Genomic DNA, 14,661 nt, shown 5'->3' on the forward strand with positions numbered 1-14,661 from the left:
CCATTTCAAATTCAGGCTGTAACATAACAAAATATGGAAAATGTCAAGGGGTGCTTCTGAAGGCACTATTTATTTTATTTTTTATTGATCGATTTATATAGCAGCATTGTGGTGTTAGCATATGATGTCCTCTTCAATAACACAAACCCCAAAGCAAATCAGGGGGAGAAAAATAGTTTCATTCAAAGAGGACAAATCATAGATGTTATGCTGAGAGGTAGATGTTCATTCTCCCCTGTCCTCAGTGATTCTTTCCACAGAACAAAGGGACAGGATGTAGTTTTATTACCCAACCCTAGCAGAGTGGTTGACCAATTAGAATTCCTTGCAATAGAACTGGGCCAATAGTCAAATAACAAGTATCCTATTTCAGGCTCAATGTATAGACAAATTCCTCTCATGTCTCTGACCCATTACTCATTAATTCCCTATTACGGAAAAAACACTATTTCCATTGATCATTAGTACTCTATTGACTTTTAGTCCTCTTGACCTTTTAGTCTTCTGCATTGTGTATTAATCTTAAAATATTCTTATAGTAGTCCACTAGAAGTGAAGATGCTAAGTAAATGTGTTCTCTGTATGATTGTGGTGTTGTCCTGTCCAGTGGCTGTCCTATGGAGCAGACTCTAATGGCAGTGGGGTGTCTATGCTGCTGGAGTTAGCCAGGCTCTTCTCCAGACTCTACACCTACAAGAGGACACACGCTGGGTGAGCAACACACATCCCCAGCCCCCCTGAGAAATCAGGCTTCTTACAAGGTTATAACCATCCACACCTTTCCTTCCGGCATCTAGGCACCCACAGCCGAGGAAAATGTGTAAAACGTACAAATGTAAGAATAAACCTCTTACAATATTCAGAAGATGGAGACCTTGTGTTTAAAATGCTTTTCAGTAGTACTTGTAATAATAAAGTAGAACAGATGTGGTTCTTAGAAGGTATTTGTCGATTTCTAGAAGAAGTGTACTCTAAACACCCAGGAGTGAGAGCAGTTTGTGCTGAGGAACCAGATCTCCAGATGGCGCTGGAAGAGATGGCTTCCGTTTTTACAGGCTCCTAACCAATTGTGCTATTGTCTGTGTGTTTTCGTGTTTTTTTGTAACTTATTTTGTACATAATGTTTCTGCCATTGTCTCTTATGACTGAAAAGAGCTTCTGGATATCAGGACAGCGATTACTCACCTCGTACGGGATGAAGATTTTTTCTTTAATGAGTCGGACGGGAAGGATTTACTTCAGACACCCAACAAGGCCAAAATCCCCGTCATTCACATGAAGAAGAGATGGTGATATCGAGGACGTAGGTCGGGGTGCCTTGTAAGCATCCACCGGCGAGTGAGTAATCCGCCTCTACCATCAGTCCTATTAGCCAACGTGCATACATTGGATAATAAAATGGATGAGCTCCGACCAAGACTATCCTACCTACTGGACATTCAACTGTAATATCTTGTGTTTCACTGAGTCGAGGCTGACAGCTGGCTGGGTTTTTGGTGCATTGGCAAGATAAAACTACTGCCTCCAGTAAGACAAGGGGTGGCGGTCTGTTTCTATTTGTAAATAACAGCTGGTGCATGAAATCTAATATTAAGGAAGTCTTGACGTTTTTCTCATGATCTCATGATAAACTGTAGATCACATACACTGTATTTACCAAGAGTTTTCATCTGTATTTCTCGTAGCTGTCTTTTTACCATCACAAACCCAATGCTGGCACTAAGACCTCACTCAACGAGCTGTATAAGGCAATAAGCATATAAGAAAATGCTCATCGAGAATCGTCGCTCCTAGTAGCCGGGGACTTTAATGCAGGGAAACTTAAATCTGTTTTACCTAATTTCTACCAGCATGTTACATGTGCAAACAGAGGGGGGGGGAAACTCTCGACCATCTTCACTCCACACACAGACGCGTACAAAGCTCGCCCTCCACTTGGCAAATCTGGCCATAACTCTATCCTCCTGATTCCTGCTTACAAGCAAAAACAAAAGCAGGAAGTACAAGTGACTCGCTCAATATGGAAGTGGTCAGATGACGCAGATGCTAAGCTGCAGGACTGTTTTGCTAGCACAGACTGGAAGATGTTCCGCGATTATTCTGATGGCATTGAGGTGTACACCACATCAGTCACTGGCTTCATCAATAAGTGCATCAATGACATCATCCCCACAGTGTGACCGTACGTACATACCCCAACCAGAAGCCATGGGTTACAGGCAACATCCACACTTAGCTAAAAAGGTAGAGCTGCCGCTTTCAAGGAGCGGGACACTAACCCGGACGCTAATAAGAAATCACGCAATGCCCTTCGATGAACCATCAAACAGATGCTCGTCCGATGTGGCAGGGCTTGCAAACTATTACAGACTACAAAGGGAAGCACAGATGCAAGCTGGCCAGTAACACGAGCCTACCAGACAGGATAAAATACTTCTATGCTCGCTTCGAGACCACCAACACTTAAGCATGCATGAGAGCATCAGCTGTTCCAGATGACTGTGTGATCACGCTCTCCGTAGCTGATGTGAGTAAGACCTTTAAATAGGTCAAGATTCACAAGGCCGAAGGGGCAGACGGATTACCGGGATGTGTACTCCGAGCATGCACTGATCAACTGGCAAGTGTCTTCACTGGCATGTTTAACCTGTCCCTGACCGGGTCTGTAATACCAACATGTTTCAAGCAGACCACCATAGTCCCTGTGCCAAAGAACACTAAGGCAACCAGCCTAAATGACTACCGATCCGTAGCACTCACGTGTGTAGCCATGAAGTGCTTTGAAAGGCTGGTCATGGCTCACATCAACACCATTATCCCAGAAACCCTAGACCCGCTCCAATTTGCATACCGTCCCAACAGAACCACAGATGATGCGATCTCTATTGCACTCCACACTGCTCTTTCCCAAATGGAAAAAAGGAAGACCTACATTTGAAGTTGGAAGTTTACATACACTTAGGTTGGAGTCATTAAAACTAGTTTTTCAACCACTCCCCAAATTTGTGAACAAACTATGGTTTTGGCAAGTCGGCTAGGACATCTACTTTATGCATGGCACAAGTAATTGTTCCAACAATTGTTTACAGACAGATTATTTAACTTATTCACTGTATCACAATTCCAGTGGGTCAGAAGTTTACATGCATAAAGTTGACTGTGCCTTTAAACAGCTTGGGAAATTCCAGAAAATGATGTCATGGCTTTAGAAGCTTCTGATAGGCTAATTGACATCATTTGAGTCAATTGGAGGTGTACCTGTGGATGTATTTCAAGGCCTACCTTCAAACTCAGTGCCTCTTTGCTTGACATCATGCTTGACATCAGAAGAAATCGTCCAAGACCTCAGAAAAAAGTTATCCTCCACAAGTCTGGTTCATCCTTGGTAGCAATTTCCAAACGCTTGAAGGTTACCACATTCATCTGTACAAACAATAGTATGCAAGTATAAACACCATGGGACCACGCAGCTGAGCATACCGCTCAGGAAGGAGACACGTTCTGTCTCCTAAAGATGAACGTACTTTGGTGCGAAAAGTGCAAATCAATCCCAGAACAACAGCAAAGGACCATGTGAAGATGCTGGAGGAAACTGGTACAAAGTATCTATATCCACAGTAAAAACGAGTCCTATATCGACATAACCTGAAAGGCCGCTCAGCAAGGAAGAAGCCACTGCTCCAAAACCACCATAAAAAAGCCAGACTACGGTTTGCAACTGCACATGGGGACAAAGATTGTACTTTTTGGAGAAAGGTCCTCTGGTCTGATGAAACAAAAATAGAACTGTTTGGCCATAATAACTGTTGTTTTGTTTGGAGAATAAAGGGGGAAGGCTTGCAAGCCGAAGAACACCCTCTCAACCGGGAAGCACGGGGGTGGCAGCATCATGTTGTGGGAGGGACTGGGTGCACTTCACAAAATAGATGGCGTCATGAGGGAGGAAAATTATGTGGATATATTGAAGCAACATCTCAAGACATCAGTCAGGAAGTTAAAACTTGGTTGCAAATGGGTCTTCCAAATGGACAATGACCCCAAGCATACTTCCAAAGTTGTGGCAAAATGGCTTAAGGACAACAAAGTCAAGGTATTGAAGGGGCCATCAGAAAGCCCTGACCTCAATCCTGTAGAAAATTTGTGGGCAGAACTGAAAAGTGTGTGCGAGCAAAGAGGCCTACAAACCTGACTCAGTTTTACACCAGCTTTGTCAGGAGGAATGGGCCAAAACTCACAACTTATTGTGGGAAGCTTGTGGAAGGCTACCTGTAACGTTTGACCCAAGATAAACAATTTAAAGGCAATGCTACCAAATACTAATTGAATGTATGTAAACTTCTGACCCACTGGGAATGTGATGAAATAAATAAATGCTGAAATAAATCATTCTACTATTATTCTGACATTTCACATTCTTAAAATAAAGTGGTGATCCTAACTGACCTAAGACAGGGAATTTTTACTAGGATTAAATGTCAGGAATTGGTTAAAAACTTTAAATGTATTTGGCTAAGGTGTATGTAAACTTCAGACTTCAACTGTATGTGAGAATGCTGCTCATTGACTACAGCTCAGCTTTGAACACCATAGTGTCCACAACGCTCATCACTTTGCTAAGGACCCTGGGACTAAACACCTCTCTCTGCAACTGGATCCTGAGCTTCCGGGCCACCCCCCAGGTGGTAAGGGTAGGCAGCAACACGTCTGCCATGCTGATCCTCAACACTGGGGACCCTGAGGGGTGTGTACTTAGTCCCCTCCTGTACTCCCTGTTCACCCACGACTGCATGGCCAAGCACGACTGCAATACCATCATTAAATATGCCCGAAGACACAACAGTGGTAGGCCTGATGAGACGGCCTATAAGGAGGAGGTCAGAGCCCTTGCAGTGTGGTGCCAGGATAACTACCTCTCCCTCAATGGGATCAAGACAAAGGAGATGATTGTGGACTACAGGATAAGGAGGACCGAGCACGCCCTCATTGTCATTGACTGGGCTGTAGTAAAGCAGGTTGAGAGCTTCAAGTTCCTCGGTGTGTCCACATCACCAAAAAACAATTTAAAAAATTGTCAGACTCCTTCATTGTCAGACTCAGTCACCCAAATCATAGACTGTTCTCTCTATCTCATGGCAAGCGGTACCAAAGCGCCAAGTCTAGGAGCAAAAGGCTTTTGGTCCTAGACTTGGCGCTTTGGTACCAGCTTCTACCCCCAAGCCATAAGACTGCTGGACAATTAATCAAATGGCCACCTGGACTATTTACATTGTCTCCCCTCTCCCACCCCCATCTTTATGCTGCTGCTACTCTGTTTATTATCTATGCATAGTCACGTCTACCTACATGTACATATTACCTCATTTACCTCTACTAACCTGTGATCTCGCACATTGACTCTCTACCGGTACCCTCTATATATAGCCTCGCTACTGTTTGTTTTATTTTTTATCTATTTATTTTTTTACTTCAGTTTATTTTAGTAAATACTTTTCTTAATAATGATTTTTTTCTTAGCTGTATTATTGGTTAAGGGTGTGTAAGTAAGCATTTCACTGTAAGGTCTACTACACCTGTTGTATTCGGCACATGTGATAAATACAATTTGATTTGAAATTAATGTAAATCTGTGGGCGTTAAGGCACACTGCCAATTTTCCATGGTGTTAGGTGAACTCTGGTATCAACTTATTCTCCATACAGACAGAAACAAAATGCTAACCAGCAACCACGGCTAACTTTGCATACGTGCTGTTTGCATATCACTAGTAAAAAGGAACGAAAGAGCAAGAAGCCCCACCCTACCATAGAGGGGGTAGGGGAAAAGGGTGCAGTCGTCAGGAAGCAAAAGTACAGGACAGGTAAAGCAAGGTAAAGACAAGTCAGCTACTTGTTGCAGATTTCATGACCTCTGAATTCAGAAACACTATTGCAACTGACTAGCCTTTTCTCCTCTGATATTCTATGTTTGGAATTCCCAACAGCTACCAGACTGTACAAGTCTGTTGATCTAATGGAGGCCAGGGAACATCCACGTTAATAAGAATGTACTCTCCTGTCATTTCTAACACACCTGCTGTCTTCTTAGATACAACCTCCTGTTTTTTGTCTCTGGAGGAGGGAAGTTCAACTACCAAGGCACCAAGAGATGGCTGGAGGACAACCTGGATCATACAGGTACACTAAGCTCAGAAGGCTATAGACTCAGTTACTGGACAGGTATTATGACTGCCACAGTGGGACACTGTAGAGAACACCTGTGGAGTACACACTGCAAATGAATGGAAATGAAACGTGATACCGGCAACAATTCTTGTTAAATTGTGGTCCTGCATGCAAAACAATGGGCGTACATGAGTCATGGAAATTCATAATGCAGTTTAAACAGTTTCTCTTTTCCTCTATTCTTTCCTCCCTCTCTCTCTGCAGACTCCAGTCTGCTTCAGGACAACGTGGCGTTTGTGCTGTGTCTGGACACCCTGGGGAACGGGGACAGTCTGCACCTCCATGTGTCCAAACCCCCTAAAGAAGGCACCACCCAGTACGCGCTGCTCAAAGAGCTGGAGACTGTAAGGACCACGACGGAATACTCACCACACACAGTTTTTTAGTATTGAAATTCATATGATACACACCACTGATACAAACTAACATGTATTGACCACATATAACACATCCCTACTGTTCTCATTAGGTCAAGTTCTCCTGACCTCTAACCTCCTCTGTGTTCTTCTCAGGTGGCATCCAGCCAGTACCCAGAGGTCAAGTTCTCCATGGTGCACAAGAAGATCAACCTGGCAGACGACACGCTGGCGTGGGAGCACGAGCGCTTCGGGATCCGCCGGTTGCCGGCCTTTACCCTGTCCCACCTCAACAGCCACCGTGAGGCACAGCGCTCTAGCATCATGGACGTGCGGTCAGTGTCCCCCTCTTCTCGCCATGGAGTGGGAGAGCCCCCTGCTGGGTGGGTTTATTACTGCAGTCCGACCAAGCATCCAACCGCCTGTCGCCCGCATACTGTCTTGCTACACCCCCCCATTCTGCCCTGCCGATCCCAAACCACACCACAAGCCCCAACCCCTGCCTAGGCCCAGCTCACCTAACACACCTTTTTCAAATAATAATCAACTGCTCAATAGGATCAATTGAATCAGGTGTGTAAGTGCTGGGCTAGAACAAAAGCCTGCACACTTTAGCCTGCACACATTGCTGCCCTCCAGGACCGTATTGTCCACACCCCTGCCTTTGGGACTGTAGATGTGGGACTTGTAGAAATCTGATTTCACAGGAAGGTGGAGCTATTGGTCTCTGAGATGCTTAAATGACATGAATACTGTGTTAGTTTTACTGTTAGCGGTACCTCCAGGAGGATGTAAAATAGCTTGTCAGTGGAATAGAAAAGGTTAAGAAACACTGGGCTACTGTGTTGATTTTGGATTGGACACCTTCATCCCGCTGTAGGGCACCGTCTGTCCTCTCAACCTCATCACTGCCATCTCCCCTCCTCCCAGCCCAGTGGACTGTCTGCTCCCCTTCCATTCTCCTCCATTAGTTTTTTTTCTTAGTTGAGCTGCTCCTGATTGCTGGTTAATTTAACTGTGAATTACTGTTACAGACCATATGTGGATCTGAGAAAGCTCAGCAGGAACACAAAGCTGATTGCAGAGTCACTGGCGAGAGTAATCTACAACCTCACAGAGAAGGTAAAGATATGTACAATATAGGACATTTCATTATTCAAAGCCATATAATGAAAGTCAATATTTTTCATGTGGCTTTTGATATTTAAGTTGACCTTTTGAACTCTACAGCAGGTTTAACCTTTCTCTCTCTCTCGTGTGTGTGTGTGTGTGTGTGTGTGTGTGTGTCCAGGGTGCTCCAGGAGACCTGCAGATCTTCACTGAACAAATGGTGAGTGGTTGAATGTGACTGTACCCTGCTGTCTCCTCCCTTTCAAGCTGTCTCTGATGTGACCTTTACCAAGCGTCTTTGAAGGCTGCTCTACACACCAGGACTCTTAGGCTAGTTTGTGTGGTTAGTTTTGTCATAGCATGGACCGTTAAAATCAGGGTCACGATGTGTGTGTCTTAACAAGACAAGTGTGTATCAAGGTGTGTTCTATAAGACCACTGATGATGAGTGTGCGACTGTGTGTTTGTGTTCATGTGTGTCTAGCAGGTGCAGGAGGAGCAGCTGTCGTCAGTGGTGGACTGGCTGACAGCCCAGCCGCGGGCTGCCCAGCTGGTGGACAAAGACAGCAGCGTGGTCAGCACCCTGGAGTACCACCTGGGACACTACCTGAAGGATGTCCGCAGGCACTACGTCAAGGCTGACAAGAGGTGACCAGTCACTGACCACAGTGCTACGGCTAATACAAGGTGTCGCTGGTCCTCTAGACTGGTCACCGCTAGTGGCTCTGCCGTGTATGCCTTGGGACGAATCACAAAGCCACTAAGACCGCTCGTAGTGAATGTCATGGATATATTGGAATTAGTGGATATATGGAGACTTAAATACCCTGACCTAGTGAGATATACATGGCGGAGGCTTAATCAAGCTAGTCACCTTGACTACTTTCTTATACTATTCTCTCTGGCACCAAAAGTTTAAAAAGTGTTGATAGGGGACAGAATGCGGTCGGATCATCACATAATTGGCATATATATTACTCTTACAGAATTTCCACGTGGTGAGGATATTGGAAATCTAATCAAAGCCTACTAGATGATAAATTGTTTAGAACTAGGACAGAAGAATTTATAACGGACTTTTCCAGACATAACATAGGTACGGCAGATACCCTTACTGTATGGGACACTTTTAAATGTGCCTTTAGAGGCAATGTAATTCAGTACTCATCTATAAAACAAAAGCAATTTAGATCAAAAGAGTCCATATTAACAAAGGAAATTGAAGGACTAACAGTACAGTTAGATAGCAATAAAAAACTGTACCATAGAGGCACAGAATAAGTTAGAGGAAAAACAAAAAGAAATGGAGGAACTTATTCAAGAAAGATCTAGTGTAATACATTATAAAAATAAAGCGAACTGGATGGAATATGGGGGAAAATGCACCAAATTATTTTTCAATCTTCAACATAGAAATGCTACCAAAAAAAATGTATTAAAACTTGTTACAAATGACAGAGGCACGCATGAATATTTTGAAAGAGGAAGTAAAGTACTTTAAGAATATGTTTTCATTTCAGACTCTTCCATCCCCACTAACTGAAAGTAATTATATGGATTTTTTTCCTAATAATAATGTAAAATTAACATCTGTACAGAAAGACTCGTGTGAAGGCCAAATTACAGAGGAGAAACTGCTTGAGGCAATTGGGGCCTTTAAGGATGGGAAAACTCCAGGGCTGGATTATTGGCTTGTTTTAATCTACCATTTATATAAGAGTGGTTATCAGACACGCAACAAGAAGGTCTGATATCATTATTACTGAAACAGGACCCAAGTGGTATATACACTGCTCAAAAAAATAAAGGGAACACTAAAATAACACATCCTAGATCTGAATGAATGAAATATTCTTATTCAATACTTTTTTCTTTACATAGTTGAATGTGCTGACAACAGAATCACACAAAAATTATCAATGGAAATCAAATTTATCAACTCATGGACGTCTGGATTTGGAGTCACACTCAAAATTAAAGTGGAAAACCACACTGCAGGCTGATCCAACTTTGATGTAATGTCCTTAAAACAAGTCAAAATGAGGCTCAGTAGTGGTGTGTGGCCTCCACGTGCCTGTATGACCTCCCTACAATGCCTGGGCATGCTCCTGATGAGGTGGCGGATGGTCTCCTGAGGGATCTCCTCCCAGACCTGGACTAAAGCATCCGCCAACTCCTGGACAGTCTGTGGTGCAACGTGGCGTTGGTGGATGGAGCGAGACATGATGTCCCAGATGTGCTCAATTGGATTCAGGTCTGGGGAACGGGCGGGCCAGTCCATAGCATCAATGCCTTCCTCTTGCAGGAACTGCTGACACACTCCAGCCACATGAGGTCTAGCATTGTCTTGCATTGGGAGGAACTCAGGGCCAACAGCACCAGCATATGGTCTCACAAGGGGTCTGAGGATCTCATCTCGGTACCTAATGGCAGTCAGGCTACCTCTGGCGAGCACATGGAGGAAATGCCACCCCACACCATGACTGACCCACCGCAAAACCGGTCATGCTGGAGGATGTTGCAGGCAGCGTTCTCCACGGCGTCTCCAGACTGTCACGTCTGTCACATGTGCTCAGTGTGAACCTGCTTTCATCTGTGAAGAACACAGGGCGCCAGTGGCGAATCAAATCAAATCAAATTTTATTTGTCACATACACATGGTTAGCAGATGTTAATGCGAGTGTAGCGAAATGCTTGTGCTTCTAGTTCCGACAATGCAGTAATAACGAGCAAGTAATCTAACTAACAATTCCAAAAAAAACTACTGTCATACACAGTGTAAGGGGATAAAGAATATGTACATAAGGATATATGAATGAGTGATGGTACAGAGCAGCATAGGCAAGATACAGTAGATGATATCGAGTACAGTATATACATATGAGATAAGTATGTAAACCAAGTGGCATAGTTAAAGTGGCTAGTGATACATGTATTACATAAGGATGCAGTCGATGATATAGAGTACAGTATCAACGTATGCATATGAGATGAACAATGTAGGGTAAGTAACATTATATAAGGTAGCATTGTTTAAAGTGGCTAGTGATATATTTACATCATTTCCCATCAATTCCCATGATTAAAGTGGCTGGAGTAGAGTCAGTGTCATTGACAGTGTGTTGGCAGTAGCCACTCAATGTTAGTGGTGGCTGTTTAACAGTCTGATGGCCTTGAGATAGAAGCTGTTTTTCAGTCTCTCGGTCCCAGCTTTGATGCACCTGTACTGACCTCGCCTTCTGGATGGCAGCGGGGTGAACAGGCAGTGGCTCGGGTGGTTGATGTCCTTGGTGATCTTTATGGCCTTCCTGTAGCATCGGGTGGTGTAGGTGTCCTGGAGGGCAGGTAGTTTGCCCCCGGTGATGCGTTGTGCAGACCTCACTACCCTCTGGAGAGCCTTACGGTTGAGGGCGGTGCAGTTGCCATACCAGGCGGTGATACAGCCCGCCAGGATGCTCTCGATTGTGCATCTGTAGAAGTTTGTGAGTGCTTTTGGTGACAAGCCGAATTTCTTCAGCCTCCTGAGGTTGAAGAGGCGCTGCTGCGCCTTCCTCACGATGCTGTCTGTGTGAGTGGACCAATTCAGTTTGTCTGTGATGTGTATGCCGAGGAACTTAAAACTTGCTACCCTCTCCACTACTGTTCCATCGATGTGGATGGGGGGTGTTCCCTCTGCTGTTTCCTGAAGTCCACAATCATCTCCTTAGTTTTGTTGACGTTGAGTGTGAGGTTATTTTCCTGACACCACACTCCGAGGGCCCTCACCTCCTCCCTGTAGGCCGTCTCGTCGTTGTTGGTAATCAAGCCTACCACTGTTGTGTCGTCCGCAAACTTGATGATTGAGTTGGAGGCGTGCATGGCCACGCAGTCGTGGGTGAACAGGGAGTACAGGAGAGGGCTCAGAACGCACCCTTGTGGGGCCCCAGTGTTGAAGATCAGCGGGGAGGAGATGTTGTTGCCTACCCTCACCACCTGGGGCGGCCCGTCAGGAAGTCCAGTACCCAGTTGCACAGGGCGGGGTCGAGACCCAGGGTCTCGAGCTTGATGACGAGCTTGGAGGGTACTATGGTGTTGAATGCCGAGCTGTAGTCGATGAACAGCATTCTCACATAGGTATTCCTCTTGTCCAGATGGGTTAGGGCAGTGTGCAGTGTGGTTGAGATTGCATCGTCTGTGGACCTATTTGGGCGGTAAGCAAATTGGAGTGGGTCAAGGGTGTCAGGTAGGGTGGAGGTAATATGGTCCTTGCCTAGTCTCTCAAAGCACTTCATGATGACGGATGTGAGTGCTACGGGCGGTAGTCATTTAGCTCAGTTACCTTAGCTTTCTTGGGAACAGGAACAATGGTGGCCCTCTTGAAGCATGTGGGAACAGCAGACTGGTATAGGGATTGATTGAATATGTCCGTAAACACACCGGCCAGCTGGTCTGCGCATGCTCTGAGGGCGCGGCTGGGGATGCCGTCTGGGCCTGCAGCCTTGCGAGGGTTAACACGTTTAAATGTCTTACTCACTTCGGCTGCAGTGAAGGAGAGACCGCATGTTTCCGTTGCAGGCCGTGTCAGTGGCACTGTATTGTCCTCAAAGCAGGCAAAAAGTTATTTAGTCTGCCTGGGAGCAAGACATCCTGGTCCGTGACTGGGCTGGGTTTCTTCCTGTAGTCCGTGATTGACTGTAGACCCTGCCACATACCTCTTGTGTCTGAGCCGTTGAATTGAGATTCTACTTTGTCTCTGTACTGGCGCTTAGCTTGTTTGATAGCCTTGCGGAGGGAATAGCTGCACTGTTTGTATTCAGTCATGTTACCAGACACCTTGCCCTGATTAAAAGCAGTGGTTCGTGCCTTTAGTTTCACATGAATGCTGCCATCAATCCACGGTTTCTGATTAGGGAATGTTTTAATCGTTGCTATGGGAACGACATCTTCAACGCACGTTCTAATGAACTCGCACACCGTATCAGCGTATTCGTCAATGTTGTTGTCTGACGCAATACGAAACATCTCCCAGTCCACGTGATGGAAGCAGTCTTGGAGTGTGGAGTCAGCTTGGTCGGACCAGCGTTGGACAGACCTCAGCGTGGGAGCTTCTTGTTTTAGTTTCTGTCTGTAGGCAGGGATCAACAAAATGGAGTCGTGGTCAGCTTTTCCGAAAGGGGGCGGGGCAGGGCCTTATATGCGTCGCGGAAGTTAGAGTAACAATGATCCAGGGTCTTTCCACCCCTGGTTGCGCAATCGATATGCTGATAAAATTTAGGGAGTCTTGTTTTCAGATTAGCCTTGTTAAAATCCCCAGCTACAATGAATGCAGCCTCCGGATAAATCATTTCCAGTTTGCAGAGAGTTAAATAAAGTTCGTTCAGAGCCATCGATGTGTCTGCTTGGGGGATATATACGGCTGTGATTATAATCGAAGAGAATTCTCTTGGTAGATAATGCGGTCTACATTTGATTGTGAGGAATTCTAAATCAGGTGAACAGAAGGATTTGAGTTCCTGTATGTTTCTTTCATCACACCATGTCACGTTGGCCATAAGACATACGCCCCCGCCCGTCTTCTTACCAGAAAGATGTTTGTTTCTGTCGGCGCGATGCGTGGAGAAACCCGCTGGCTGCACCGCTTCGGATTGCGTCTCTCCAGTTAGCCATGTTTCCGTGAAGCAAAGAACGTTACAGTCTCTGATGTCCCTCTGGAATGCTACCCTTGCTCGGATTTCATCAACCTTGTTGTCAAGAGACTGGACATTGGCAAGAAGAATGCTAGGGAGTGGTGCACGATGTGCCCGTCTCCGGAGTCTGACCAGAAGACCGCTTCGTTTCCCTCTTTTTCTGAGTCGTTTTTTTTTGGTCGCTGCATGTGATCCACTCGGTTACACTGGTTGTAAGGCAGAACACAGGATCCGCATCGCGAAAAACATATTCTTGGTCGTACTGATGGTGAGTTGACGCTGATCTTATATTCAGTAGTTCTTCTCGGCTGTATGTAAAGAAACCTAAGATGACCTGGGGTACTAGTGTAAGAAATAACACGTAAAAAAACAAAAAACTGCATAGTTTCCTAGGAACGCGAAGCGAGGCGGCCATCTCTGTCGGCGCCGGAAGTACAAGAATTTGCCAATCTTGGTGTTCTCTGGCAAATGCCAAACGTCCTGCACGGTGTTGGGCTGTAACCACAACCCCCACCTGTGGACGTCGGGCCCTCATACCACCCTCGTGGAGTCTTTCTGACCGTTTGAGCAGACACATGCACATTTGTGGCCTGCTGGAGGTAATTTTGCAGGTAGCGGTCCTACCTGCACAAAGGCGGAGGTAGGGGTCCTGCTGCTGGGTTGTTGCCCTCCTACGGCCTCCTCCACGTCTTCTGATGTACTACTGGCCTGTCTCCTGGTAGCGCCTCCATGCTCTGGACACTAGGCTGACAGACACAGCAAACCTTCTTGCCACAGCTTGCATTGATGTGCCATCCTAGATGAGCTGCACTACCTGAGTCACTTGTGTGGGTTGTAGACTCCGTCTCATGCTACCACTAGAGTGAAAGCACCGCCAGCATTCAAAAGTGACCAAAACATCAGCCAGGAAGAATAGGAACTGAGAAGTGGTCTGTAGTCACCACCTGCAGAACCACTCCTTCATTGGGGGTGTCTTGCTAATTGCCTATAATTTCCACCTGTTGTCTATTCCATTTGCACAACAGCATGTGAAATGTATTGTCAATCAGTGTTGCTTCCTAAGTGGACAGTTTGATTTCACAGAAGTGTGATTGACTTGGAGTTACATTGTGTTGTTTAAGTGTTCCCTTTATTTTTTTGAACATTGTATAAAGATCCAGTCCATTTAAAAAATTGGAGACCTCTTACACTTCAGTTTTGTGATGCAAAAATCCTAGCAAAATGTTTGGCACATAGAATTAAAAAAGTATTGTCAGATATTATTCATCCTAATCAGACAGGTTTTTTACATGGACATTGGAGATCATA

The 14,661-nt window shown here is 45.3% G+C and overlaps 1 protein-coding gene across 5 annotated transcripts in view; it reads left to right on the forward strand.

Moving 5' to 3' along the window:
* LOC112252177 (nicalin-1) overlaps window positions 1-14,661 on the forward strand; it is a 32,841-nt gene that overhangs the window by 13,586 nt on the left and 4,594 nt on the right. For 2 of the 5 annotated variants that reach the window (XM_024423189.2, XM_024423187.2), the window contains exons 6-12: window positions 608-711; window positions 6,085-6,173; window positions 6,426-6,565; window positions 6,734-6,960; window positions 7,612-7,699; window positions 7,869-7,907; window positions 8,172-8,335. In XM_024423189.2, the coding sequence (XP_024278957.1) occupies window positions 608-711; window positions 6,085-6,173; window positions 6,426-6,565; window positions 6,734-6,960; window positions 7,612-7,699; window positions 7,869-7,907; window positions 8,172-8,335 (851 nt within the window). The remainder of the gene's footprint in view (window positions 1-607; window positions 712-6,084; window positions 6,174-6,425; window positions 6,566-6,733; window positions 6,961-7,611; window positions 7,700-7,868; window positions 7,908-8,171; window positions 8,336-14,661) is intronic. The other 3 variants (XM_024423188.2, XM_024423190.2, XM_024423191.2) reach the window with 3 other exon arrangements.

Source organism: Oncorhynchus tshawytscha, linkage group LG06 (genome assembly GCF_018296145.1).
Source record: "Oncorhynchus tshawytscha isolate Ot180627B linkage group LG06, Otsh_v2.0, whole genome shotgun sequence".
Classification (NCBI taxonomy): Eukaryota; Metazoa; Chordata; class Actinopteri; order Salmoniformes; family Salmonidae; genus Oncorhynchus; species Oncorhynchus tshawytscha.